The sequence below is a fragment of the Micromys minutus genome (genome assembly GCF_963924665.1).
Source record: "Micromys minutus genome assembly, chromosome: 11".
Taxonomy (NCBI): Eukaryota; Metazoa; Chordata; class Mammalia; order Rodentia; family Muridae; genus Micromys; species Micromys minutus.
Window position 1 is genome coordinate 14,173,877 of NC_137980.1, and position 27,395 is coordinate 14,201,271.

The following is a 27,395-nucleotide window of genomic DNA, read 5'->3' on the forward strand; positions in this document are numbered from 1 at the left end:
ATTTCTCAATGAACATAAAGAGGATGTTTGAGTAACGACTCGATCTGAATAACTTACTTTTACTGGAGGAATTGCAATACGCACTAAGTAAAGATTACAAAGCACGTGGTAACTCCAAACTGAAGCTGCTCTGACATGAACTTTTAAAGTGCCACTGCTTGGGTACCAACTCAGAGATTCCGACTATAAACCATAAGGAGTGAGGTTAGAAAGCAGCAGTCTGAATTCGTAGCTATTGAAGAATGACCATAGAAGAGGAGGGGAAACCAAATCGAACTTGCTTCCACACCTGAGCCTTGGATTTAGATTCTGCTGTCTGTGCAGGTGAACCACGAGGGGGATGGAGGAGGAAGCAGCCACTGGGTTATAACGAGACCTGGCAGACATGAGGGATCCTGGTCAGGGCTCTCTGAAGCTTTCTGTAAATAAGTACAATGCATATATGGGGAGGGGAATAATCTCCCTAGCATCAAAAACAAAAACCTACCAGCCGGCACTTCATATAAAGGAACTTAAAGCAATAGAAATGAGCACATTCTTACATGCAATCTCAATAGTACTGGTATTCTAATTTAACATTAACATGAGGACAAGCTTCCCATAATGCTGCTCCCAACCTGGTACGGCCTCCTGGGAAAGATGCATGTTCCTTACAACCTAGCGATTCTACCTCGGGACAGATAAGATGGGGACGACTCCCTTATGGACAGTACAGGACATGCCAGTCGGTGCCACAGGCACTTAAAACTTGCTTTTGCTCAAAAGCATCAACTCCTCACTTGGACCCACAATGTAAGGGAGAGCAGGATGAAACCTGGCATCTCTGCCTTCATTCTGTATCTAAGCAACTGAAACTCCCTGCCAGCTAACAGGAGCCTCCAAGAAAACCACCACAGTAATGACATATGACACAGAGGCTGAAGCTTAGAGCAGAGACAATCGTCATGTGCAAACCAGAAAAGCATAACTTCTTCAGGCTGCTATAACTGAGAAAAATCAACCAGACCACACTTTGACCAAGACAAACAAGGTCTTCATTATGCAAACCTCTCCTGAGCCTCAACCCCTTTTTGTTTAAACCTAAAGCTCAACTCAGGACTCAGAGGATGGGTGGGGGCCAGAGGGCGTGGGGGATCACACCCCATATCTGCCTCTCCCCACTGTGCCTTTCACTGCTGAACTGGGATGGCTGAGCCTGAGCCATTGCATCTTCTGGAGCCAGAGCTTATGCCCCACAGCTTAAGTGACACAGACATTGTTGACATTTGTGAAACACTGAAATCATGCTAAATACCCACCAAGCAACGTGTGCACATGCATAAAACATTACCAGAGGCCTAGAAACACATATATCCACGCAGATGGATTTATAAAAATAACGAGTACCGAAACCCACTCAGAAGATTAATATGGGGCTTGCCAGTCAGTCAGCTTAGCTTACCAAACCCCGGGTCCTACTGAAAGACCCCATCTCAAAGAAATGAGATGGATGGTTTCTGATTTGTAAAGAACATCCCAACTTGACCCCTGGCTTCCACATGCATATAAACACAGGCATATCCACCTACTCTTCCCCCCGCCTCACTCCTTCCCCCCATTTTTCTTCTCTCTCACCTCTAGTCTGTAGTACTGTTTCAGCAAACATATATAATACCCTTTGCCCTCTTTCAATAGGTACCGGAATTCTCCACCCAGGTGTGCACACCACTGTTACCTCTGACAACTCTTAATGCTCTAATCAAGTTCTGGGCTCTCCTGGAGGGTCTGCCTTTAGTTCCCTACCTCACTGTGTCTAATGCTGATGCCTGCACAGCCATTCAGTCTGAAGAAGCTCTTCCTTCCTCCCTCCCTTCCTTCTTTGACTAAGGAGTGCACCCTTCAGAAAGGCTTCAAAAGTCAAAAGGTTCTCTCAGTGTTCAGGTTTTAAAGCACTGCAGTGTCTGCTCAAGTTTATTAGCACTGCTGATAGAAAATTCTGGTCTGTGTGATTCACAAGTGTTTCGCCATGAAGCTGGAAAGTAACAAACATGCTACATGGAGAGCTTGGTTATTAATTGTAGGTCTATGTTAAGGCCATGCATGATTGGACAGTGGAGAGGTAGGTGGGGAAAGAGGCTGGAAGAGCGGAAGAGAAGGCAGTAGGTGGAAAGGGAGGGAGGAGAGATTCTGGAGGCCACATGGAAGCCGACGTGTATGTTTCTCTTGGTGCATCTCTAACTTGATGATGTTGTTATAATTATTTCTAGGGGTTTCTATGGGTCTAATTTATCCTTTCTAAATGGGCAGTTTGTATCTTTGTCTGCTGGTTATAGTGCAGAGGGTTTGTGGATTGAGGATTTAACATATACAAACCTGTTTGATAAGTTAATGGATGTGAATCATGTTTGTACTGGGCAGTGGAGGAGAGGAACACAGGGGGTGGGGGTCATATCCACCCGGGACCGAAGCAGCAGGGGTGGTGGAACCCCACCTGAGTTCTTAGAGGAGGCCTGGAGCACCAAGTTAGAAATCCCCCAGTGCCAGATGCCCCCATGGGCACCGGCAATAGCACAGGATAAAAGGTTAAGCCACTATTTAATATTTACCACAACAATTACAGAGTGTTATATTTACATATTCAACATTTACTCAAAAATATCACATAGGAAATATATTATTCAAAAACTGACAAATTGGAAGATATGAAATGGGTAAACTATAAATTCTTTTTTAGTAAAACAAGGAAACTCTACTCATATTGCTAAGAAAGGATGAAATTAAGTTTACATACTAAAATTAGTGAGCCCTGGCCAGTTATATGCAATGTTTGAGAGTAGAAATAAATGTGAATTATCCATCTTGCTCGAAAGCAGGTTTCATTCTCCCATGCGGGGAGGCACATCAGAACTTTTCTCTCCTTAAATATTGATTTCCACTTCTTCAGTCTTTCAGCTAAGCTTGAGAGTAGATATTGATTCCCTCAAGGTTTTTTAAAGGACTTATTTAAAAGATTTCTTCAGGGAAATGACACCCTAGGTCTCCTCCATATCAACATATGTGGTAACAAAAGACTTTTGCTCCTGAGCCCTGAGAGTGTTAAGTGTAAACCCATTCATCCAAACATGTACACAAGAAGAGAATTTTTGTGATAATGTGGCCTTGGCTTACATTAAGAGACACATTCAAAGAGAATGAAAACTTACCTTGTGAAAATGCCATCCACAATCCCAACTGTGGCTTCTTCTGCAGGGACGTAGGAGCCGATCTGAGCCATGATGGTAACCAGTGCAACCTGTTTTATGTAGGAGCTCTTCCCACCCATGTTTGGTCCTGTGATTATCATCACTCTCTCAGAGTCCTCCTGAAAACAAACAAACCAACAACAACAACAAAACACAATTTCACTTACTGAACCAGAAAGGAATAAGAATAGTGGGTTTTTATTCTGGGAGTGCAGACTGGAATAAGGGCTCACTATCTAACCCAAGCTAGCCTTCAGCTTACTCATAGTCCAGGCCTCATATTTTACTCTCTGGCTTCTACTTGCCAAGAAATGGAATTATAGGAATCCACTACCATGCTTAGCTCAGAAAAGTTTTTGTTTTGTTTTGATCTTCTAGTGGTAACTACAATTTATCCTACAAATGGGACTTAATTAGGCAAAGCATTACTATGTGGCATAGTTACATATGTCATTGAAGTAATCCATTTTCCATTCCTATAACAAAGTAGCTGGAGCTGGGTAATTTGTTTAAAGAGAGAGGTTCATTATGGTCAAAGTTCTAGATATTCAAGAGCATGGTATTGACTTTTGCTCAGGCCTGGTTTCACAGTGAATGATAACAGAATGGTGGGAATGTGTGCAAGAGGAATTCATTTTGCTGACAGGAAGTGAGAAGCCAGGGAGGGGCCAGTCATGTTCTTTCTATAAAGGCACATTCTTATGAGACATGACCCATCCCAGAAGACCTAATCCTTTTTGAGCACAGCCCCTTCAGTGACAATGACAGAAGATACACAGATGGTTGCCAAGACTCTGAATCAGTGTCCAATAACAATATAGAAAATGGCCCTGCTTCTCTCTCTCTCTCTCTCTCTCTCTCTCTCTCTCTCTCTCTCTCTCTCTCTCTCTCACACACACACACACACACACACACACACAACATCAAACAAGAAAGAGAAGGAAGAAAACCTGTCATTGTTGTCAATGTCAAATTATTCCAAAGATGAGAGAAGGGCTGGAATTTCTACTCTGGAAGAAAAACACTGCATGCCATTTTGAAAAACTTCAGTGATATCTGCTAAAGCTGAAAATAGACACGGCCAAACAATCCTCCCATGTACACATGCTGAATGCAAATGAGGACGATGTGCAACAAGAGATACAGAAAACACTGTTGGCAGCACTGCCCTGCCTCTCAGGACAGTCGTGAGTTGGGGAACATGTTGAACAGAGGAGGTATCAGGTAGGGGTGTGTGCAGAAGGCCAACCGCACAACAGAAACCTGGGAGCCATGGGAGGTGTTACAGGTGAGCCACACAGACATAGTTGTCCTTAAACGACAGCAGGAGAATGGTTAACTGTGTGAAGAAAGTAAGCGAGGCCCCAGGTCTCAGCAAACGTTATCTGGTGATGAAAGAATGAATCGTGAAAAGCAAGCCCGCTACTTTTAGAAGAAAACGTAGGAGGAAGGTGGAGATTGTGTTCCTTGGAGGAAGCATAAAACAAGCCTGCCCAGGTCAGATGTGTACCGAAACATAAGTAAGAGACTGTTCACAACTGCCTTAAACCGGAAGCTGCTCAAATGTTTATCAACAGATAGACTATGATACAGCTGCTCAGAGATGCTATGACAGGGAAGAAGACAAAGACATCAATCGTCAGAGGGAAGCTGTTAAATCAGCAAACAAATCATGAAAAACGCATCATGTTATATAACCCCTACCTCTTAGCAGCGCTGAGGTAGTGGGGCAGACAAAGGATATAAATACCCTATTTGTAGCAAAAGAAAACACAGCATCTAAAAGCATCTTAGCAGGAAGGTGTAATCAGAAGCATTATGCAGGAGATCTGCACGCTACTCCCAGCACTAATCTGAAAGATTTGCTGGTAAACAGCCAAACAAAATGAAGTCTGTACACTGCAGAGACAGCTGCATTCCTGTGTTTATTGTAGCAAGATTCACAACATCTAAGAAACGGAAACAGCACATCAGTATCAGGAGGCCTATCAACAGACAAAAAGGCAAAAGAAATACAATACCTACATATAATGGAATATTATTCAGTCATAAAGCAGGTGATAAAGTCTGTTATTTGTGGCCAAATAAATAAAACTAAAGACCACTATATAAGTTAAATAAGCCAGGCACATGATCAAATCATATGTAAAACAATACTCTTGATTTCATGCGGGGGTATGGAACTAGAAGCTGAAGAAGCAGGGATCATGGAGAGTGGAGAAGGGTGGACTCTAAACTGTACTTCAGAAGCTTTGGTGCAGCTGCACAACAGGGTGACCACAGAATCTTGTGTCCCATGTGTTTCAAGAAGCTACAAAGACGTAAATTGCACTGTGTGAAATATCTGTTCTTCTAAATTCCAACATCTACTTCCAGCATTTAACTGTGTGCACCAGGGAACATTGATACTTGCAAAGTCAAAAAGAGCACAGAGGCCTGAGGTGTGCAGACGCTGACTCCCAGGCAGCCTTGGAACTGCCTTTCTGACCATCATGCTTGCTTTCTGATCCTAACAACTCGGTTCACACTGCATTTGCCTTTTCTGATGTGAGGGTGATAAACAGCACTGGACAGAAAAGAAAGCTCAAAAGGAAAACTTTACTCCATGGAGACACTCGGACTCCAGAGGGTCTTCCAACCCGAGGTTCCAGAACATGAGGGTTAAAGGTTAGCTCTCTAGCACCGGTGGCACGGGGCTCCCAAGTACCCATGAAGAACACTAACAAAGAACAGGCTGTGTGGTCGAACACATATTCACATCAAGATCCCCTAGATAACCTCCTCAGAATCCAATTGAATACAGCTGCAAACCAGCAGTTTAAAGAGAAGCAATTCTTTACCATACTTGAAAATTTTAAACTCTTTAAACCATTTTCATTAAGGCATGATCCTAAGTGTGGCAGTTGGGATATGCTTGGTCCAGGGAATAGTACTATAAGGAGGTATGGGCTAGTTGGAGGAAGTGCGCCACTGTGGGAATGGGTGTAGGGAGCTTCCTCCTAGCTTCCTGAAGATGACAGTCTTCTCCTGTTTCACTTTGGAACCCTCATCTACTCCAGTGCCATGACTGCCTGCATGCTACCATGCTTCCCACCGTGATGATAATGGACTGAATCTCAGAATCTGTCAGCCAGCCCCAATAAAATGTTATCCTTTGTAAGAGTTGCCTTGGTCATGGTGTCTCTTTGCAGCAATGGAAACCCCAACTAAGACACTATGTGAATAAGCTGTCACTTCCACAGAGCATTGGCTTCCACAGACCCAGAGCACTGAAAATGTATTGAAGTGTCATGGTCATGGCTGACCTGCCTTTCTTTTCCCTCCCCACTCTTTCTCCGTCTCCCTTTCTCTCTATGCCCCACCCCCACACTCTCTTAGCTTATAAATAAAAGCATTAATTTCCCCATTCTGGAGGCAGAGAAGCCCAGGATCAGGGTTCCAGCACAGCTGGGGTCTAGTGAGGGTTTCTGTGTATGCACATAGCAAACTTCTGGCTGGGTGCTCACAAGGCTACACGAACTCTCTCAGGCCCTTTCCTAAGGGCACTCATTCTATGTAGGAGGATCCTCTCTTACAATCTAATCAACTCCAGTGATCATAAACACTTCTTACCACTGTCAACTTGGGGCTTAGCATTTCCACTCTGGAAGGGACACAAAGATTCCGACAGCACAGTGGATCTTCTCAGAAGCCTGGGTTAATCATGGCAGCCACTTTGGCCCACTGCTCCTTGGGCAGCTGATGCCTCTTTTCGGAACGTGCCCCAGACACAGTGTGGATGCAGCAGGCATTCTTGGTCTCTTCTGCCTGCGTTCTTCCCTAGCCCACACTTCTACCAGGTTCCTTTGGTGCCAGACGACTCGAGTTTTGCTCTTAAGTGACCAGCCAGGAGGCTGTAAGATTACCCCTGCCTTAAAGCCTTTCCACAGGTCTGAGCAGGACAGAACTCCCTTAACAAGGCTGTGTGTTGAACCCCTCTTGTCATTTATGGCTACGTTTTCTTTGTTTTCTCTATAAAATTACCTTCTTTTGACTGCTTGTTATTACCTTCTCACTGTTAGAAAGTTCCCATGACAGATGTTTGATAGTGAGATGTGTTCCACAGGAGATATCTACCACATTTACATTTTAAAGCAATTTCTCTATTACTTATAAAAACTGGGAAGATACGAGTCGTTTTCTCCCATCCCAGGAGAAAACGACTCGTATCTTCCCATCATCTATCTACCTTCTGCTTAGGATTGGTATCTGAGATACCACACATCAAAGACTTCCAGATACATTCATAACACACCTTAAATCTGTCCAGAAGAGCGGAAGGATGAGTGAGCACACAGTCAGAAGCCCCTGTTAACATGGGCTATCTAACAGAATAGAACGAAGCCAAACCTGGGCGAGAACTCTGTACCCATGGACGCTGACTAAAGTGAATGGGAGTGTACATGACCGGACTGGTCTGACACCAGCTTGAGGTCGGGCACTGAGGAAGTCTTAAACTGAAGAGATGAAGGAATGGATTTAAAAAAAAAAAAAAATGAAGAGAGGAAAACAAAAGATGTAAGTACCATACCAGGAGGCCTCAGCTACTCTGGACAGAGTGCCACCTAACATGGCAGGTGGAAGAGGCCGTTGAAAACCAAGGCCGAGTTTCACCCACACTTGCACAGAGATGGGAATACTGAGAGATTCCTTTGCAGGAAAGGCACCTCTCAAGAGTTTGGCTTCAGCTCGAATGAAATTTATCTGAACAGAGTTCAAGATTCAAGACTCATACCTGAAACTCATAAACTAGAACCTGAAATATCCAAGTACCCACAACATTAAACACTATCTTCTCTGGGAAAGATGAACAATCAACAGCATCAGAAAGTCCCAAAGGGCTGGGAGGCAGCTCAGTTACTAAGTGTTGTATAAGCTGGAGCACCTGAGGCTGGATCCCTACTACTCACATAGAAAGCCAGGCAAAGTGGAACACGCCTGTAACTCCAGAGACAGGAGAATCCCTGGGCCCTGTTGGCCAGCTAGCAAATCAGCAAGCTCCAGATTCATCAAGAGAGTCCGTCTAACATTTGGTAGAGAATGATTGAGGAAGCCACCCAGTGTCAACGCTCTGCCTTACACACACACATACACACACACACACACACACACACACACACACACACACACACACACAATACACACACACAATACACACACACACATACACACACACACACACACACACACACACACACACACACACAATACACACACACACACATGCATACACACACACAATACACACACACAATACACACACACACACACACACACAATACACACACACACATATGCATCATCTCATTCAGTCTTATTATACAGTCTATCCTGGCCTCAAATTTGCAGTCCTCCTGCCTCCATCTCCTGATACAAGCATGGCAGGTGTGTATCACTGTCCCTATGTTACAGGTGAAGAAGTACAAAGACTTGGGAAGCTAGGAAGCTTGACAGTAGCGGAGAGCTAGCAGCAAAACTGCTGACAGATATCTCACAAGGGACGTCTACTCAATGACAAGGAGGTACAGACATTGTAAAATCATGGGAGAGGTTTTAGCCTGGGGTCCTTGACTCTGCCACTGGGCACACTAGAATAACAGGAAGTCATAGTAGCCCCAAAGTCAACAGTAGAAAATCATCCAAAATTGTCACATGTTCATTTGTAAGACCCAGGTAAGAGCTAATTCTTTGTAAACCATGGTTCCATCCTTGCCAGGCACAGATACTAACATCCATCTTTAAAGGATGTGGTAGAACTATTTTTACAGTAGCTGAGGGCCATCGAGAAAAATGTCAGTTTTAAAGCGCTTTGTTCCCTGAAAATGTCAATCAGTAGCAAGTTTCAGAAAAAGACTTTCCTGCACAAGCTCTCCGTCAAGCCTGCACCATTAAGACACGGTGACTGAGGAGCAGAAAGGGGGCAGTGCGGAGGGCAGCGAGGCTCACCCTGAGATGTCAGGACCCCCGGATCCCACCCATCTCCCACTCAGTAGAACAGCGTAAGCAAGGCTGGTGTCCAGCTTCTCACTTACACATGAGAAAGCGGAGGCCCAGTGATGGTCTGTCTCAGCACGCAGTAAGATAATGGCAGAACTGAATTTGAATTTTTATCACCTCACAGGCCCTCGATGCCTACATAAGAAAATGTGATATGTGGGCGGAATTTTAAGACAGAAAGACATACTACCATGGACAACTCGTTTCTGGCTAAGGTAATGATGAAGGCTCTGTGAAGTAGGAAATGTTTTGGGTCTTGAGGAATGAACGAGAGTTCAATTGATGATCACAGGTTAGAGACAGGAAGAGAAAGAAAGCCTGGGGGCAAACCCACCACAGGTGATGTTAAGGAAATCAGCATCAGTTAGAGATGGCTGTGTGGTTAAGAGGTCAGTTGTGCTTTCAGAGGACCTGAGCTCATTTGCCAGCCACCTGCAACCCTGCTCCAGGGGATCTGATGTCCTCTCTTGTCCCCCAGGAGCACCTATACACACAGCTGCACTTACACCGAAACACAGGCATATATATACATGGCTGTCAATAAACATCTTTTCAGATCAGTATCAAACACAACTGTCCTCTCACTGTTTCAGGAGCAGAAGAGGAGAAAGGAGAGCAACACAGGATATAGGGACCAGAAAACACGGTTTAGGTGCCATTCACACCTCCCTTGGGACTAAGACATGGCCCAGTGGTTATGAGTTCAGTGCCCAGCACCCATATCTGGCACCCCACAACCATTCCAGCTCTAGTGGAGCTGATGAGTTCTTCTGGCCTCTACAAACCTCACACTCATGTGCACATACTCAGACATTGCACTTGGTAATTAGGGATAAAGTCAGTGACTACATCAATTGCTGTTACACTGAATTTGTATGTAGCCAAAGCAAGCATTCCTGGGCATCTAAAATGACTTGTACTGGAAGGAAAGAGGAAATTGGGAAGTTGGTCCTCATCCTTACCAGCTTCAAACATCCTTATATACAAACAAGTATGTGTCTACTACACACCACATACAGTACTGAGAACTAGAGAGCCTCAGGTTATTTCTTGACCTGGACTTCCTCTAGGGCACCTGGGCAGTGGATTCCCCACAACCTAGAGAGATTCACAGTTGAGGAGGCTTCCTGGAGATCTTTGCACACTAACCCTTAAGGGACAGCCACGGCCCTTGGGCCAACATCCAGCAGGCCAGAGCTAACTCTCTCTTCTCTGCTTTATTCCAGTGTGGGGTTAAACTATCATTTCCTCTGTTTTCCAGGCAGTGAACATGAGTGAAAAGCACCACTTGCCCCAGACTATGCCCATGTTTCCAGAAATTGTCTAAGACTCAACCTAGACAGCCTTCACATAGCCTTCCCATTCTGAGACTTAGTTTATCTCGGGTCTGAAGAGGTAGTATCTCATTTTTCTTCCATTCCTTCAATGTAACGTTCTGTAAACGGAGAAATCCCCAACCCTGAGAAACTAACATTTTCTGGAAGAAAAAGAAGAGAAACTTAAATTGAGATTTGGAGACTGCGAAGGCATCTCAGTTAATCTCAGTAACACGTGAGCAGGAGCCTGCTGCGCCTCAGCGGCACGCTATGAACACATATGACACCCACACAGTGTGGACGTGTACGGTCCCTGTCCTTGTCAGAATGGAATCCTTTGGGAAGCACACCAAAAGGAGCAACTGTGGCTTACTAGGATAAGTGCAGAGCTGGGGAAACACACAGGGCGGTAAGTGTGGGGTGTGGGATCCACCACAGGAGTATTGCTGAGGGAAGGCCAGGAGGCGTGTCAGAGGGAGAGACAGCAGAGCCTGAAATGGCGGAGCAGGCTGTGGGAGGCAGGAGGGATGAGATGAGGAAGGAGAACATTCTCTGCAGAGGGAACACCATCTGCCAAGCCCAAAGACAGTTCTGCGAGGACTGTAAGAGTCCCAAACCTCTGCACCACGCAGATGAGTCTAAGCAGGGCTGAGGCATGGCGGGCTGGCAGAGACTACAAGGAAGTTCATGGAGGTAGTTAGACGGGAGGCAGACAGAAGGACAGCGACGACAGAAAAGATTACCAAAACTGGGGGATGAAAAGACAGAGTTACTTTGCTCAGGAGAACATAATTATTTCATCAGCATAGAGCTCAGGAAAGCTAGCATAATTAAGTGTAAGAAAGATAAACTTTCAAAACGTGATTATCGGAAGTAACAATGCTACCTAACTTTGAGAACTTTTCTGTCAGGGTGTAGTTTATAAATTAATAGGCAGAGTACATTTTAGATAGAATTTTACACAGCAGCGTTCTTTCTCTACACCATCCCTGTATATAAATTTATACCCTGAAGAACAGAATGCGCTTCACCATAGCAACAGTCTATATCAACTCCTACTCAAGTTAGAAAAAGCATATGTAAAAGAGACGAATATTCTGGAACATTCTAAGCTGGCTAACTAGGAAAAAATACTCCATTTATTTTGTAACGATCTAAATATATGGGTTACTGATTCTTTAAAATGCCTGTGATTAGAAGGCTACTTTAATTCTTCAAATTTGAATTATAATAGATCATTTTTAAAGAGGAAAATGAAAACATAAAAAAGGGAAATAAAATAGCAATGCCAAGGATAGCATCCTTGGGTCAAGTGGATGGGCATGGGCAGAAAGAGAACATGTTTCATGGGTGGTTTATCCATTAAATATAAGCCAAACTATTAAATATTAGAACCATATTACTCTCTCTGGAGAAGATATACTCTATTGCTATGGAAATGAAAACACAGGTCTTATTCTCATATAAGCTTCTCCTTAAAGACAATTAAGATTAGTGCTTATTAATAACTTATATGACAATTTATAGCATTCACATCTAATGAAAGAAAACAATCTCGAGACATTGTGTCTCTGGTTGCTATGGTCTGAATGCCTACGCTTCTCCCAATTCTCCTGCAACTCTAAATCCCATGATGACAGTGCCAAGGGTCTTTAGAATGTGAATAACATACAGGGACTGAGAGGGACCTCCCCTCCTCCCACCAAATGAGGAGACAACAAAAAGTGCCACACAAAAAGCACAAGACCACAACGTAAGGACATCCCGTCTTGAATTCCATCTCCAGTCTTGAAAGATAACTTCTGTGGTTTGCACCCACTCCATCTGTGGCACTTTCATATAACAGTCTGAACAGGCCCAGCACACAGATTAGAAGCTACTACAAATGCTGCTCTCTGATACTTTGTATCTAACTGTTCTGTGTGACACTTCTGTCATGCATGGGCTGCTCTCTGATACTTTGTATCTAACCGTTCTGTGTGACACTTCTGTCATGCATGGGCTGCTCTCTGATATTTTGTATCTAACTGTTCTGTGTGACACTTCTGTCATGCATGGGCTGCTCTCTGATACTTTGTATCTAACTGTTCTGTGTGATACTTTTGCCATGCATTGGCTGCTTTCTTGCTGTACTTTTCCATTCAAGGTCCACAAGTTTTTGTTTTTGTTTTGGCCCCTCCCACAGCTGCCCTCACTGCAGGCATCCATAATCCTCAGTTGCCATCCTTAAAGTCATCCTCCACAAGAAACCCCACTAACATTTTAGACAATTTCAATTATCCTGTGGACAACTCTAACTTTTCTTACCTAATTTCTTGTTTCATGCTCTCCTTCCCAAAGCCCTGCTCTCCACCTCCTAAATCTTGCCGTCACTGTCAATACCAACAGCTCTGAAATCTTGCTTTACTATAGAGACTAATGTAGCAATCATCAGTGTCCTGTAAGATCCAGCCTAGATCAGCTAATCACTTATGTGTTTTCAGAGCATTTGTAAATACTGCAACACAGGACAGAACATTCTAATGCTGTGTGCTAATGGAAATTTGGAAAGGTGTTGTATAATTCTAACATCATTAACATATTTGTGAATATAAAGCATTTTTATTGGGTTACATACAAGAAGTACAGTAATTGTCTTTAGTTCCTAATTTTTGCATCTACAGAGATTTTCCATTGTGAATTATACCAATTCCACACTTGGTCAATATAAAACTATGCTGAGATTGGTCCACTTAAAGCTGAGGATAAAGCCAGATATGAAAATATTTGATACAACGTTACAATCAATGTAACCACACCGGTTTTGGGTGTCATGTGGTACTTACTGATAAACTCGTACTGTTGGGAACAAACTGATCTTGTTCACCCAGCAACACATCAATCATAGGGTGCCTTCCATTTTTTATGATGATTTTCTTTTCTTCTAGTAGAGTTGGCCTGAAAAAAATGTTTCATCAACCTGGAGACATGAAAGCATTTTTTTAAAAGAACCACTGACTAGCCTGACATGGTGATACACCTTAAATCTCAGCACAAGGGAGGCAGAGTCAGGGAGACTTCTGTGAGCTTGAGGCCACCCTGGGTATACTGACACAGCATGAAAACCTTCAGTACTCAATAGGAAAGGCTGACAGCAAAGCCTTAGACCCCAAGAGCACATGTTTTGACTAAGGACTCGAGACTAAGAGTTGAACCCATCAACTCGTCAGAAACCAGCAACCTGGACCAGCAATACACTGAAGAACAAGCCTCAGCAAGCCTTATGCAGCCTATCTTCATGAGATTTTAGTTTTCATTTGTGTGTCATCATCTGAGATAACAAAACACGGTACAGATCACTGCACATCACTTCATAGTCATGTAGAGCCATTTCCAGATTAAATTATCATCTTAACATAAATGGCATTGAGTTTGAGTTAGGAGACTGAAAAATCCAACATTTCATAAATGTTACTTCCATAGTACCTCTTGCTTTTGATACAAAACATAAATTGTTACCATGTTATTCTTTGGTTTTAAGTCTTTACATCTTATCAGTTTAAAAAATCTTTTTAGATTTATTTGTGTACAAATATGTGCCGTGTGAGGGCTTGGGAGTTGTGGGTGGTTGCGAGCAGCCATGTGGGTGCTGGGAACTGAACCCAGGCCTCTGCGAGAGCTCCCAGTGCTCCCAACCACTGAGCATCTCTCCAGCACTTCGCATCCACTTCTAAATACAGCTTTATTCTACTTCTCAAAGCCACGCGGGCCAGAGCGCCTCATGAGAAGAGGACGGTTTAGTTTGACGTCTGCCTTCCTACCCTCGATCTGCATGATCATACTCACACATGCATGACATGGCTTGTGTTCCATTTGACATATCGCAATGCATCACCCACAGCCATTTTAGCTCAATAGCTTACTGAAATAATTATTACACATAAAAATATAGTTTACCATCTGAGCATACCAACCTGAGTCTAATGGATTCTTATTCTTAATTTTAAAAAAATCTATTTTAATGATAACTTTATAGAAGACTAATAAAATAGTTTTAAAAATCAACCACAGAACAAATAATAATTTGTATTTAATACTAATTAAATATTATTATACAAAATATTACTGCTATATAATGAGGTCATGACCTCATTCGTGTTAAGCAAGTTTCCTAACACTGCTCTATAGTTTAATGGGCATGGCAAACCAAATTCTGTTCATTTCTTTTCTTGGTCTTCAAGGTATACATACCCAGAATGGCTACTGTGCTGAGTGTAACATAGTCATCTATGAATATTAGATTACAAACTTTAATTTATTTCTCGGTTGTGGTCTATAGTTATAGATCTTCTTACATGTATATCAACAAAAATGGAATAGCTGGATAATCCTTAAAACTGCTCACAGCTCATAATCTTCTTAAGGAGAAACAGCTACCTTCATTCATAACACAAATCACTTTCAATTTTAAATTCATAAATAGCAATTAGAATAATCAATCAAATGAGTCCTTTCACTAAATGTCATGTTTCCTTTCAACTTCCTGCCTGCCCACCTACAAACTAGAGTAAGTAAATTTTGTTGAACAAATATAGAAACACAGAAACTCATATCTCTTAGTAGAACGGATAATCCAGGTTCTCATCAGCAAATAATAAATGATGAATAGTCCCCATGTGTGACAACCAGGCCAGGATTTCATTTTATCCAATTGTAAATAACAATCAATTCTTGACACATCAGTAACTGTAACACATTAGCAAGTGTACACATCAACACCGTAACCTGAGCACTCATCGTCCCCCACTGTTTCTCCAGAGCCTCCCCTGTCTTCATCTTCACATTTATCTGAAGCACATTGGCGACTGTGAACTGTCCTCTGGTGACCATGGCCCCCTGGCTACTGTGGGTAGACAGGGTCGGCTCTCAATATTCCCAGTGAAATCAGAAGTGGATTACAGCAGGACTACCTGTGTTCTTTTGGTCTCTGGAAAGATGACAGTTTGGGAAAGACAATTCAAAACAGGAAGACAGGGTGATGGGGTCCCTCGCTGGGCTCTTTACCCTGCACTGGAGCAAACTGTGAAGGATGCTGAGGCAGTTCCCAGGGGAGGAAACAGTAAGTCCTGCAGACACCTCGCATCACTAAAAATTCTCAAGTCTTTCTCAGACTCTTAAGATCAGCCAGTGGGCCTTTGTGCTGAAATAAGGCAGAGTTTATTTTTTTAACCAACAGAAACAGGAGTAAATTTTCATTGTCCTCTGGAAGACATTTAAAAACTTGGAATTGGTGGTTATGAATGCTTTCAGTATGGCATCCTGGAGCCAGCAGAGCAATGTCTCATCAGAGTCTCAGTATTCTTCTGACGCAGCTCCTGGGTATAAATAAACCACTCTCTGATGGTAGACATTTGGACTGTGTCATAACAGTGCTACACTAAACACTGTGTGTGTGTGTGTGTGTGTGTGTGTGTGTGCGCGCGCATGCGTGTCCAAGGATTTTCACTAAGCTAGACTCAGGTGCTGAAATAGAATCTGTGAGTCACCGGGTATGCGCGCTCCATCCTAGAGGACAGAGGTCACTGTTAACATGCCTTCCTACCAGCCTGGTATGAAGCTCCCTGGTTTTTCTCAGACCCTCAACTGAAATTGATTCTCTCACGTTTTCTAGTTTTTGACGATGCAGTGGGTGAATGGAGCTATCTCGCTGTTTTTACTATGCGCTATCAATATTTCTAAATGACTCTTTTTCAGTGACTCCAATGTCTTAAGTTAGCTGGGGTCACCATGAAAGGAAGGAGTTGGGATCAGCCATGTAAGGAAGGGCATCTTGGTTACTTTACTGTCACCATCTAGAGTCACCTGGGAAGAGGAATCTCAACTGAAGAACTGCCTCCATTAGACTAGCATGTCTGTGAGATTGTTCTGATTGAAGTTGAGGTGGGAGGGCCCAGCCCATGTGGACAGCACCGTCCCCAGGCAGGGGTTCTGAGCTGTGTAAGAAAGCTCAGCAGAGCGTGAGCCAGAGAGTGCAGGTAAGCGGTGCTCCCTCGAGGGCTCTGCGTCCTTCCTGCCCTGACTTCCCCCAGAGATGCACTGTCTGAAAGTATAAGCCAAATAACCCTAAGCTTCCCAAGCTGCTTTTAATCAGCGTGTTTTATCACAACAAGGAGAAAAAGTAGAACAAAGACACACAAGAAATGACAAGAAAAAGTGGGGGGTTAGGAGTATACATAATACTAAAGACTGGACAGTTCTGAGATTTCCAGTGTGGAGTCACAATGTGACTCTGATCAGCAGTGACTTAGTTACTGTCAGCGTTCTATGAGTGTTTCTCAGGAGGGGAAGGAGCACAGGGAACTCACAGCCCCGAGATGCTATTCCAGGACAGAACGGCTACGCAGGGAAGACGGCAGGGCACGCTGATGTGTCATATGGGGGAAGGATGGAGGGAATCTCCATGTTTCCCGGAGAGAATGAGACATCTGAATATCAACAGATGCCAATACTATAGTTTATACAGTTTTAATTGCAGTTTCCACTTTTAGCTGTCCCAGAGGAACAGAACATGAACAATGGTAGTGAAACAAGTAAACAGAATAAAAACTGGACAGAAAGGCCTAAAATAAAGGTTACATGAAGGTAACCTAAAGGTTACAACACAATTAACAGGGTCATCGTAACAGCATTAGGAAGAAAAGATGGCAATTGTGAAACCAAGTAATCTGTTGGAACTAACTAAGGATCACGGCTCACGTGTACTAACATCGTAAAAACCAGAAAATTTAAGAAAAAATGTGTTTGCCTCTCATACAATTTAAACTAAATCCAAGTTTTCTGTTTCATGGCTATTTACATCCACTTTAATTTCTTTTTCTGAAGAGCCTGTTGTAACACACTGCAGAGAGTATAAAAGATTATTTAGGTAGCTCCCCCAACTCCCACATATATACACAATATATAATTTGGAAGAATATTTAGCATTTGAAATGTTCTCTGAAATGCTTAAGGATGAATTACTCAATAAACTAGAATACTCTTTAGACAAACAGAAAAGTTGGTTGAAGCACGCACGGCTGTCCAGAGGCTCCTGGTAACTACCCTGGCAGCAGCAGGCAGGACCTGACAGAAGGGAGGCCCAGGGCAGCAGCACAGGAGTGCTGAGGTACCTGAAGGCACAGGGAAGCTGACCTGGGACAGCCACGCCCCAGGTAAAAGAGTAGCTGGGAGGAGCTGCAGCCACCTCCCATCACCTGATCTGGAACAGGAAACCGCAGACTGAAATACCCTGCAGTGCTCACTAGAGGCATTGGCTCCAGAAAGGGCACAGCACGAAACCAGGTACAGGTAAAGGCCGGCGGAGATTGCCACAGTGAGGAGGTCTGATTAAAAACAAAATAGCAGAAATGACAAGGAACACAAACAGATCCACAAGAGCTCCAGATCCCTGAAGTGACAAAGACTTTAAGTTAACCACGCCCACTTATGAACACAAAGGGAGCAAGAGGCAGAGAAGTACTGGGGGAGGGGAAACTTGTCTACCTTCACGCTGGTGAAAATTTTAGTTTGGTGCAAGGGATCCAACTGTATAACCATCTAGACGGTGGTTTCCATGATGGCTATAGAATTCTAGTATGCTTTATGAAGAGGAGAATAAGGAACGTTGGGGTGCTCAGACACCAATAACTAAGAGCGTTATGAATCTGGCTCTCAACATCACAACAGGAGGCTTAGGAAAGCTCACAGAAGCCCCCCCCACACACACACACAGATACACACCCAGAACCCCCATCTTCCCAGTCCCTCCTCCTTCATGTGCAAGCTTTTATAACTGTAGTTTTTAAATGAAAGTGAAACATGGTATGAAATTTCCAAGTCAAAACTAACAGCAACAGGAGTCCTCAAGCTTCATTTCAAGACTCTAGATAAACCCACAAGTTCAACTGGAATATTCACTTCCAGAGTTACACCAGGCATCTGCATTTATCAGTCACATAACAAAGAAGAAATGACTTTTTCAAATTAAGACATACATGTGATGTGCAGCTTTACCACGAACATAACACACCTGAACAACTCAACATTTTATAATAGCAGTAGTAAAATTAATTGGATACTCCCATTTTATCTGAAATCATGATAAAGGAGAGAAATGAAAAACGTATTACCTGCAGTAATTTCCTTGTTTAGCGACCTTGGCCAGGGAGAAAATGCAGTCAACAGTTGCTAGGTGATCCACGGCCTTACACAAAGTGTGGTAATGTTCACCAAAATTCCTACAGAAACAGCAACAAGATGCGCAGGTTCATTTCTTGACCCATGACATTGTGCAACAATCTGCCTACTTGCAACATAACACAAAGGAAATAAGTGTCTCTAATAGGTAAGGGATGAGGACGGTGGACCGAACGATCTCTTACGATCACATAACTGGTTACTGAGTCTTCACTTTGTTTGGGACAGTTGTGTAAACCATAAACAGCGTCTGCATGATGACGCTAAAATAAAATACATGAAAAATGTCACGGATGAACACAATGCATCTGACTGACACTTTACTTCGGGACAGAAATTTCAGTGTAGAAATCAGTTCACTTCCTTCCACAGCTTCCAGAACTGCTCAGACCTGTCAGCTTCACCAGATACTCTTCCTCACAGCAACACCAATCTTGGAGTAACTACAGTGGTACTTCTCACACACAACTGGCAGAACCCTATCTGTAGGACTGACTTAACTTCATAGCCCTAATATCTTTATATGATTTGTTATTTGTACCTTTATATGTATTATTATTTGTGAACTAGGAATTGTATTCACAGTATACTTTACGTAAGTATTTATGCACATATTTATCTGAGTAGACAGAACATATTAATTAATTGGCCTATTTCCCTTGAATTTCATTAAAATAGGTGATAGGAATTTTATTAATATCCTAAGAGTTTGTGTGAATCCCAGATACACAGTGCTTATGGCCCTATACCAGCTGAACCCTCCTCAGATGTTACCTGAAAAATGTCTTATACTTTTAAACATCCTGGACACTGTGAGGCCCCTACTCTGCAGACAGCTACACAGTGACGTCCCTTATCATTTCTAGTCTGGCCTCAACTCTTTATCGATCTGATTTCTCATTCACACTGTGGCCTGTGCTGTCATTAACCGAATCAATGGCCCATATGGTAGTCTAATCCTGGCTCCCCTCTCTTCTCAGAACAGTTTATCTATTTTACTGTTTTAGTCCCTGCTTTTCTGCACAACTTTGCACCAAGTGTTGTTTTATACTTCCTTCCACTCCCTTCTCTCAGGTCCAATGAAGACCACCACAGCCCTGCCCAACAGCCAATGGTAACTACTTGCTTCTGATGGTCTTCTAATGGTCAGAAAGGAAATGACTGATAGTTTCCAGTGGGTACCATTTCAGTTAATAAAAAAAAAATACAAAGAAATAATAAGATTATTTAGATATAGGCAACCATGTTCTTTCTTATGTCAATGATGTAAGACACTGATAAGGAGAGCCATTATTAAACTGTAAATATCACAACTGTCATACATACCCTGTTTAGTCTTTGTGCACACTGCTGTACTCCTCACCAAATTTCCAAGAGACCACTTACACGTACGAGAACAACAAGTCAAACCTGGGCAATTCAGGTAACAAGTGGAGCTAGGCAAGCCACGTGGTGAGTGGTTCTTTCCTGCAATCCCTCTACTTGGGAGGTAAGATGGGAGGACCAGAGGTTTTAGATCAGCTTTAGTAACATGATAAGACTAAGGTCAGCCTGGGCCACATGAGGGGCCATCTCAAAAGGAAAAGGACGAACAAATGAACAGACAGCATATGGAAGATCTGACTATGCCACAGAATATGCAACCTCAGCAGTCTGTCATATACAGCTCCAGGCTCATGTCTGAGCACAGTGACTTTGATTCCGGGTCCATGGGAAGCAAATAAGGACACCTGGGTTCTAAAGCTGTTATGTTGACCTGATGTTTACTATCAAATGATGCTCAACAACTCTGGTAGTTAATAAAAATGAAAAATATTTTATCTTACTTGAAAATGCATTTCTGATATATTCTTATCAATATGGGAGATAAAATAATTCAATTTTTAAAGAATTTAGAAGTGAGAAATGTCCACAGTCCATATTCTAAAATGGAAGAGGCACATTTTGAGAAAAGATCTTATTCCTAGCAGTGATCATGGCCTTGATTTTGTAACTAATACATAACAGAGCCTCAATAAGAAATAAGTAGCTGGCGTGGCTGGTACTGAATCCTCGGATGTCAGGTTCATTGAGGTTAACCATCTCTGTATGACATGGAAGTCACACCATCAGCACCTCAGTGAGGAGCGTGTAGGACAATCAGTCCAGCGGTCAGTGGGGCTCTAACAACAAATGTTCTAGATACCCTTCAGCCGATTTTTAAATTTGAAACTTCGATACGCTCCTTAGTTCATCTTTTATTTCTTCTTTATTTTAGAAGAGGGTCTCACTGTATGTATGGGCTTAGCTTCCCAACTCCTAGGCTCATACGCCTGATGTATAAGTTTTCTTTTTATTTTCTTTTATGCTCTTAACTACTGAACTGTTTCTCTTGTCCACATATAAAGTAAGAAATAAATGTATACGCACACACATTGTTAAAACCTCCAAAGTCATCTGTTTGCAGAATGGAGGGGTTAAAGCAACAAAAGCTAACATTAGCTATTGTTCTGACTCCACACTCAAAATCATGAGTTCTCAGCTCCTTCGGAATGCAGCCCTCACAGGTTGAAATGTACAAGTTTGCTTTAATTTTCAGGTTCTCAATAATTCTACTATGGGAAAGAGGAAAACTAGAAGATTCAAGAGTTCCCTAAAATGGAAGATTGAAAGTTAGCTGGGGAAAAAAAAAAATAGACAATCTTGTATTTCTGCACAAAAGACTCTGAGTCATCTCAAAAGACTCAGGGTAGATAAGGGGAAAAGCTTGGTCTCTATTCCTGTCTTTTCAACTCAGTACTCTGAACCAGAGGACACTGTATCTCCTTGCTGTCTTCCAAAAAGCCCCAACCTTCTTGTCTTTTGTCACTTTAAAGGGTTCCCTGGTACCCTCACTGAACCTTTACCACTTAAGGTTTTAGAGAGAGAGACAGAGAACAGAGAACAGCTCTCTGTTCACGGGCATGCCTGTGGGCTCACTGGCGGTCTGATGGCTCACACTTGAGTCCATGATGGTTTGACACAGCCTACTCAGCCACCCTCCCTCTTGCTGTGGAAGACTAACTTCTTACATGTGCATCTTACTTTATTCTCTTGTACACTGTGTGCAGTAATGCTATTTTATGCCATGGGGCTCATGAAGGAGGTGTGACTACATATGAAGCCCATGGTTTCATGGAAATCAACGGCACACCTCTTCCCAACTTCAGAGCAGAGTCAGTGGAAATGAGCTAGGCTAGAAGTGTTTACAAGACAGGAAACAGCAAATTACAAACACTGCTGCAGACACACAGCAGCACACCAGTGCCCAACTGAATATCAACAGGTGAGTGTCAATCAAGCCAGCATGGGAACCTTTCTTTAAGACAAGGGCAAGAACTCTTTGAGAAGAGATCCTGTACCATAAAAATGATAAACATGGCAGATTATTCTAAATTAAAGCAGAGTAAAGAAGCAAAACTAGACACCATTTGTAAGAGTTAATTAGATCTTTCCTTTAAAATTTGAGGCAGGGGCACTGGAGAAACTCAAAGATATTCATTTTCCAAAAAGATTAGTTTATTTTTACTTTATATATATGACTATTTGTCTGCATGTATGTATGTACACCACATGTGTGCATCAAATATGTTCTTAAACTTTCCTGTATGCAATAATGGGAGTAAATTCATGGGCAGGGGACTGAAAATCAAGTCCAGGAAGATCAGTTCCCCCCATCTTCTAGTCGGTCGCAGAGGCAATCTCTACGTTTTTTAGGGGGAGAGTGTGTGCGTATTTTCCTATCTATTTCTCAGAGCACAGATTCAGAGCTTTTGGTTCACTGTGGACTCACTCTAGAAAGTGAAGCCATTCAGCGCTGCAGTCAAGGACTAGCTGCTCCCGGAGCTGATTCAGACGTCTGTAGTTTTCCACAATAAAGGGAGGGTGAAAGCGGCTCACAGCTTTTGTGCTACAAGAGGAAGGAGGGGGAAGAGGAAGTCAAGGTTATAAGAATCATACGGCCAACATTTCAGAGCATTAGAGCAGTTACTATTCTCTGATGAACCTTGAACATAAACTTCTGTACACAGAGCTTTCTTTAATTATGGTCCCAGTTTTGACTCTTAAACAATATGAGTGTGTTCAGGAAGCTTTTTAAATGTTCTTAAAATCATATCCGTATGACAAAGTTAGCGTTGAAACTTACTTCATGGGCAGAGCCTTTTTCTCTCCACTATGCTAAAGAAAATGGTTGCTTACAAACAGGAAGCAAGTGCAGCAAAAATGATTCGTGACAAGGAGGGGCGGACACACAGGTGAAGGCTGGAGTGCTCAAGGTCTTACATTGTTAGGAAATGACACATCACAAAGACATCAGCACATGAATCTCCAATGTAAAACGACCGCTCTCCGGCCCTGTGGCCCTGAATGGGAAGAGCTCCCACAAGCTCCTCTGGGCTTGAGCATAAGCCACTTTCTCCATCAAGAAGTCCACAGTACACGGATGCTCGTGTCCTCAGTCAGAGACGCTAGGCCAAGGCCTTGACCAGCATTGGTAGATTATTGGGACAGACTGGGTGCAAACTGCAGCGCAGAAAGTGCCACTCACAGACACCTGACGTCAGTGTTTAGCAAGTGCCTAGGTATGGCTTCAAGGGTGGAAGCTGCTCCTGCTGACAGCTAACCACGGGAGATATGCTTTAGAAGAGCTCTTCGAGCCCTTATGCCCAGCTCCCACATCACACTGCCACAGTTACCTTTCGCTTAGCTGTTGGGTACTGCAAGCGGAACTGAATGATCCTCTAACCCACCCATGTATCAAGGCTCTGGAAGCCAACATCAAACTGAGTGGTAACAAGCCCTCACCAAAATGCCTTAGAGTTCATTAGACTGTTAGGACTGCCGGTTCAGAAGGGGCCGGCACCAACTTCTGCCTTACTTGTGGCTCTTCAGTTACATGATCTAGAGTTCTAAGCAAGCAGTTTACCACAGATTGTTCTTCTACAGTTGCTTAGTTACTGCTCCATAGACTAATATGGGCATTAACAGTGTCTTTACAAAGCATTCATTATCTGTCCCATGGGGCAAAAGTCAATGCAGGGCAGGACTCTGAGGAAGAAAGCATCCCCCAAGTCAACCCTGCGCACATCCACAGCTGCAGTGGCACAAGGGAAAACCAAGGTATTTGAGTACAAGAAACCCATGTGTGTGCCTAAAGTAGCTGTTGCCATGGCAATGGATAACGGTTACATTTTTAATTAACACAAACTAGTCGCCATTATGTCACCAAGTCATAATTTCCCTTCATCCTTAACATAAGAATTTCCCCACCCGACAGAAGTCTCCCTAATTATCTTGGGCAAACGAATCTTCATCTCCAGTCATACAGACACAGACGAGAAGCGGCAACAGCGACTCCAGCCAGCACACTACTCAAAAGCACACACTTCTCCTGGATGAGCCCACCCCCAAGGAACCGATGCTTCCAATACTGTTATCGATTATGTTCATCAGTTCAAGATATGAGTTACAAAAAGAAGGAGCCACTACAACTGCGCACCGAGGAAAACACTGAGAGTAAAGAAACACAGAGCGCGATGAAGTAGAAAATGAAATTTCAGCTTCTTAAAAAGAAATGTCAGGTACAGCACTCATCAGAAAGCTCAGACAACTGCAGTCTTCTCACAGCTGCAGGCTCCTTAACTTCCCCTGCCGGGCACGGTACTCACAGGCATGGGGTAGAGAGCAACTCACAAAGGGGGAAAAGTATTCACATAGGTTCTTCAAAGGACTTTTAAGTGAATGACAAAAAAAAAAATTAAAGAAATTCTGATTCAAAGTTCAGCAGAAAATCAAAGAAGGAAAATGACTCTTGCTTCAAGAAAGAGGCTGGCACCGGTCAATCAGCACAGATACATATGCCACAATCCATGTTAGAAGGGAAAGAGGCCTTACACTTACCTTCCAACCTTCACCCAATCAGTTGGGATGCAAGATACAGCTGAGTTCTTTATTTCAATCATAAACTAAAATAAATGCAAATGAACAGTGAGATATTTAAATGGGCACGCAACCAGGGTAGATCATAAGGCGGCTTCGAATCTCCTGTGAAACTTCAGTAAACATTACTTAGTAAACATTATTAGTAGTAAATGTTCAAAATAAATCCAGTATATTGCTGAGTTATTGGGAGTTTCAGCATTTTCTAATAATTTCTTTCATTCATCAATATCCACACATCTTAAGAATTCTGTTTCTCAGTAGAATGAAATTCAAAGTGCCCTGTCACTCACTCTGTCCTACTTCTCTGAGTCTGGGTGTCTCACTGAACCTGGGACTGTCTCAGGGAGACTGGGTGCCCAGCAGTCCTTAGCGTCTTGTGGTCTTTCCGTCACTCTATGTCAAGGTGCAGTATAAAAGTAGCCCATGCGTGTTCTCCCCATGGGTGCTGGGCCTCAGAACTGAGGTCCTCACACTTATGCAGCAAGGGCTCTTACGCACCGAGTCAGCTCCCAACCCACACATACAAGATTATAAAATCTTTAATTATTCTGCCCTACTAGTTTGAGATACGTGGTCCTCCAACCTGAACAGAATAGGCCTTTCAGAACAGTCTTCATAAAGAAGCCTCAGACAGGCAGCTTTGACTTCTGCAACATGAAGACATTTCTTCCCAAATGAGAACATACATTTTCCTTAGTGGAATCTACCTTTTCAAAAATCACTTTTAAATTGATTAAATTTGTTGACATTCTTGTTTACTCTACACCTCTTTATATCTCTCTCACCCCTGTCATCTCCCAATCCTCTTTACAGGTCCCCTTCCCATCTTCATCTTTTGTTTTGTGACCAGTGTTTTTAACCAAGACCATCTGTCTGGCCACATGTTTGGAACAGCTCTTTGGAGCATATGGACTTACTGCTTGGTCCCTCCCCCAGAAGCTGTCAACTGCCAACTGTTTAGTATGGCGGGCTGGGGCCTTATGAGCTCCACTCCCATCCACAGTGGAGTCCAGAAGATGGCACTGTAACCCTTCTCATTTTTAGGGTCATATTTTTTCCACTCACTCTTCTGCAATGTCCCCTGAGCCTGACAGAAACTACCTTCATATATCCAACCGCACTCCCTCCATAAGCGAGCTTCTCCAACGAAAACCAGAAGTAAAGAAAATCAACTTCTACCACACCCCATTTGTAGCATGAGTCAGAGATGTGTCCTCTCAGTGTGCTCATGTTCTCATACTAACACATACACACACACACACACACACACACACACACACACACACACACACACACAAGCATACACATTAATGGTTAATATTCATTAATTTCAATACCAAGCAAAGATGAAACTATTAGTACTTCATGTATAAACATTGATTAATTTAGTTTCAAGTCTGCCATATTCATTCTACCATTAAGAATTAACAGTCTATGGCTGGAGAGATGGCTCAGTGGTTAAGAGTGGCTGCTCTTCCAGACTACCTAAGTTAAATTCCAAGCACCCACATTGCAGCTCACAATTACCTGTAACTTCAGTTCCAGAGGACTCAACAACCTCACACAGACACACATGCAGTCAAAGCACCAACACACATAAAATAAAAATACAGGTATTAAAAAATAAGATGTATCTTTTAAGAAAAGAATTGGGGCTAGAGAGACGCCTCAGCCATTAAAGGCTAGGCTCACAACAAAATATAAGAAAAGAATTAAGAGTGCAAAAATGTCCCTGTAGTTATAAAAATTAAGTGAAACAAGCCAAAATTTAGATATTTTTAGTGAAAAAATAAAGTTACTAACTATACTAGATAATTCTTGGGTTTAAGAATGCTCAGTGAAAGCACACTGGCATTTATGAGATAATTCTGAGAATAGCTAAGTCAAAGGCAGACACCTTTGACAACTTCAAGACTACAGGATGGAATTATCCTAACCCCTGGGAGTTGTTGGTGAAGGGATGGCGAACCTTTTGAAAAGCCCGTAACAAGGTGGAGCATGAGAACCACGGTGTAGTGCTCAAATGCCCACACCAGGGACTGCCACTGCCCCATCAAGTCCATGTGTTCCCAGAATGCAGAACGGAGGCACGCTGAGTCAGGAGGGCAGCTGTGCTCACACGCCTGTCCCCAGGCTTTAGTCCATGTTCTTCAGCATGGCTCGGATGGTGCTCTGCTGCGTTCGAAATTGTCTTTCCAGCTATTCCCTTTCCCAAAAGCCTAAGAATGAGCAGAGCCTTTGTTTATGAGTTTTACTGCTAAAGAAAAAAAAAAAAATAATGCACGTTCTAGAAAAGCTCTGCAAGTTCTCCCAGCAATCGCCTACGCTGCCTCCCCCACTAAGATGTTAAGAATTCTGCCCCAAGTCATTCTAGTAGGTTACTCCTCCCCCCCACTACTTCAGTCTTGGTTAAATGTCGGACATTATTAGTCAAATGCTACAGCCAGCCTAAGCCAAAGCCATTGGCAAGTTTGCTGATGATCTTTCTCCCATTGTTTGTTTCCATTTTAGATAGAGATAATCCAGGCTGGTCTCAAACCATGTGCACAGCCCAGGGTAACACTGGCCTTTGACTCCTTTCCCCATCTCCCAACTGCTAAATTTCAATTATTCATCCCTGCCAGGCCAGCTGCAGACCTTCTCAGCA

General features: G+C 42.9%; 1 protein-coding gene across 1 annotated transcript in view; it reads right to left on the reverse strand.

Moving 5' to 3' along the window:
* Window positions 1-27,395, reverse strand: part of MSH3 (mutS homolog 3) — a gene marked incomplete at its 5' end in the record, with an annotated part of 126,222 nt that overhangs the window by 20,312 nt on the left and 78,515 nt on the right. Inside the window, 5 exons of the mRNA XM_080925262.1 lie at window positions 3,183-3,340; window positions 13,399-13,510; window positions 18,721-18,828; window positions 22,599-22,715; window positions 24,707-24,771. Of these exons, the coding sequence (XP_080781388.1) occupies window positions 3,183-3,340; window positions 13,399-13,510; window positions 18,721-18,828; window positions 22,599-22,715; window positions 24,707-24,771 (560 nt within the window). The remainder of the gene's footprint in view (window positions 1-3,182; window positions 3,341-13,398; window positions 13,511-18,720; window positions 18,829-22,598; window positions 22,716-24,706; window positions 24,772-27,395) is intronic.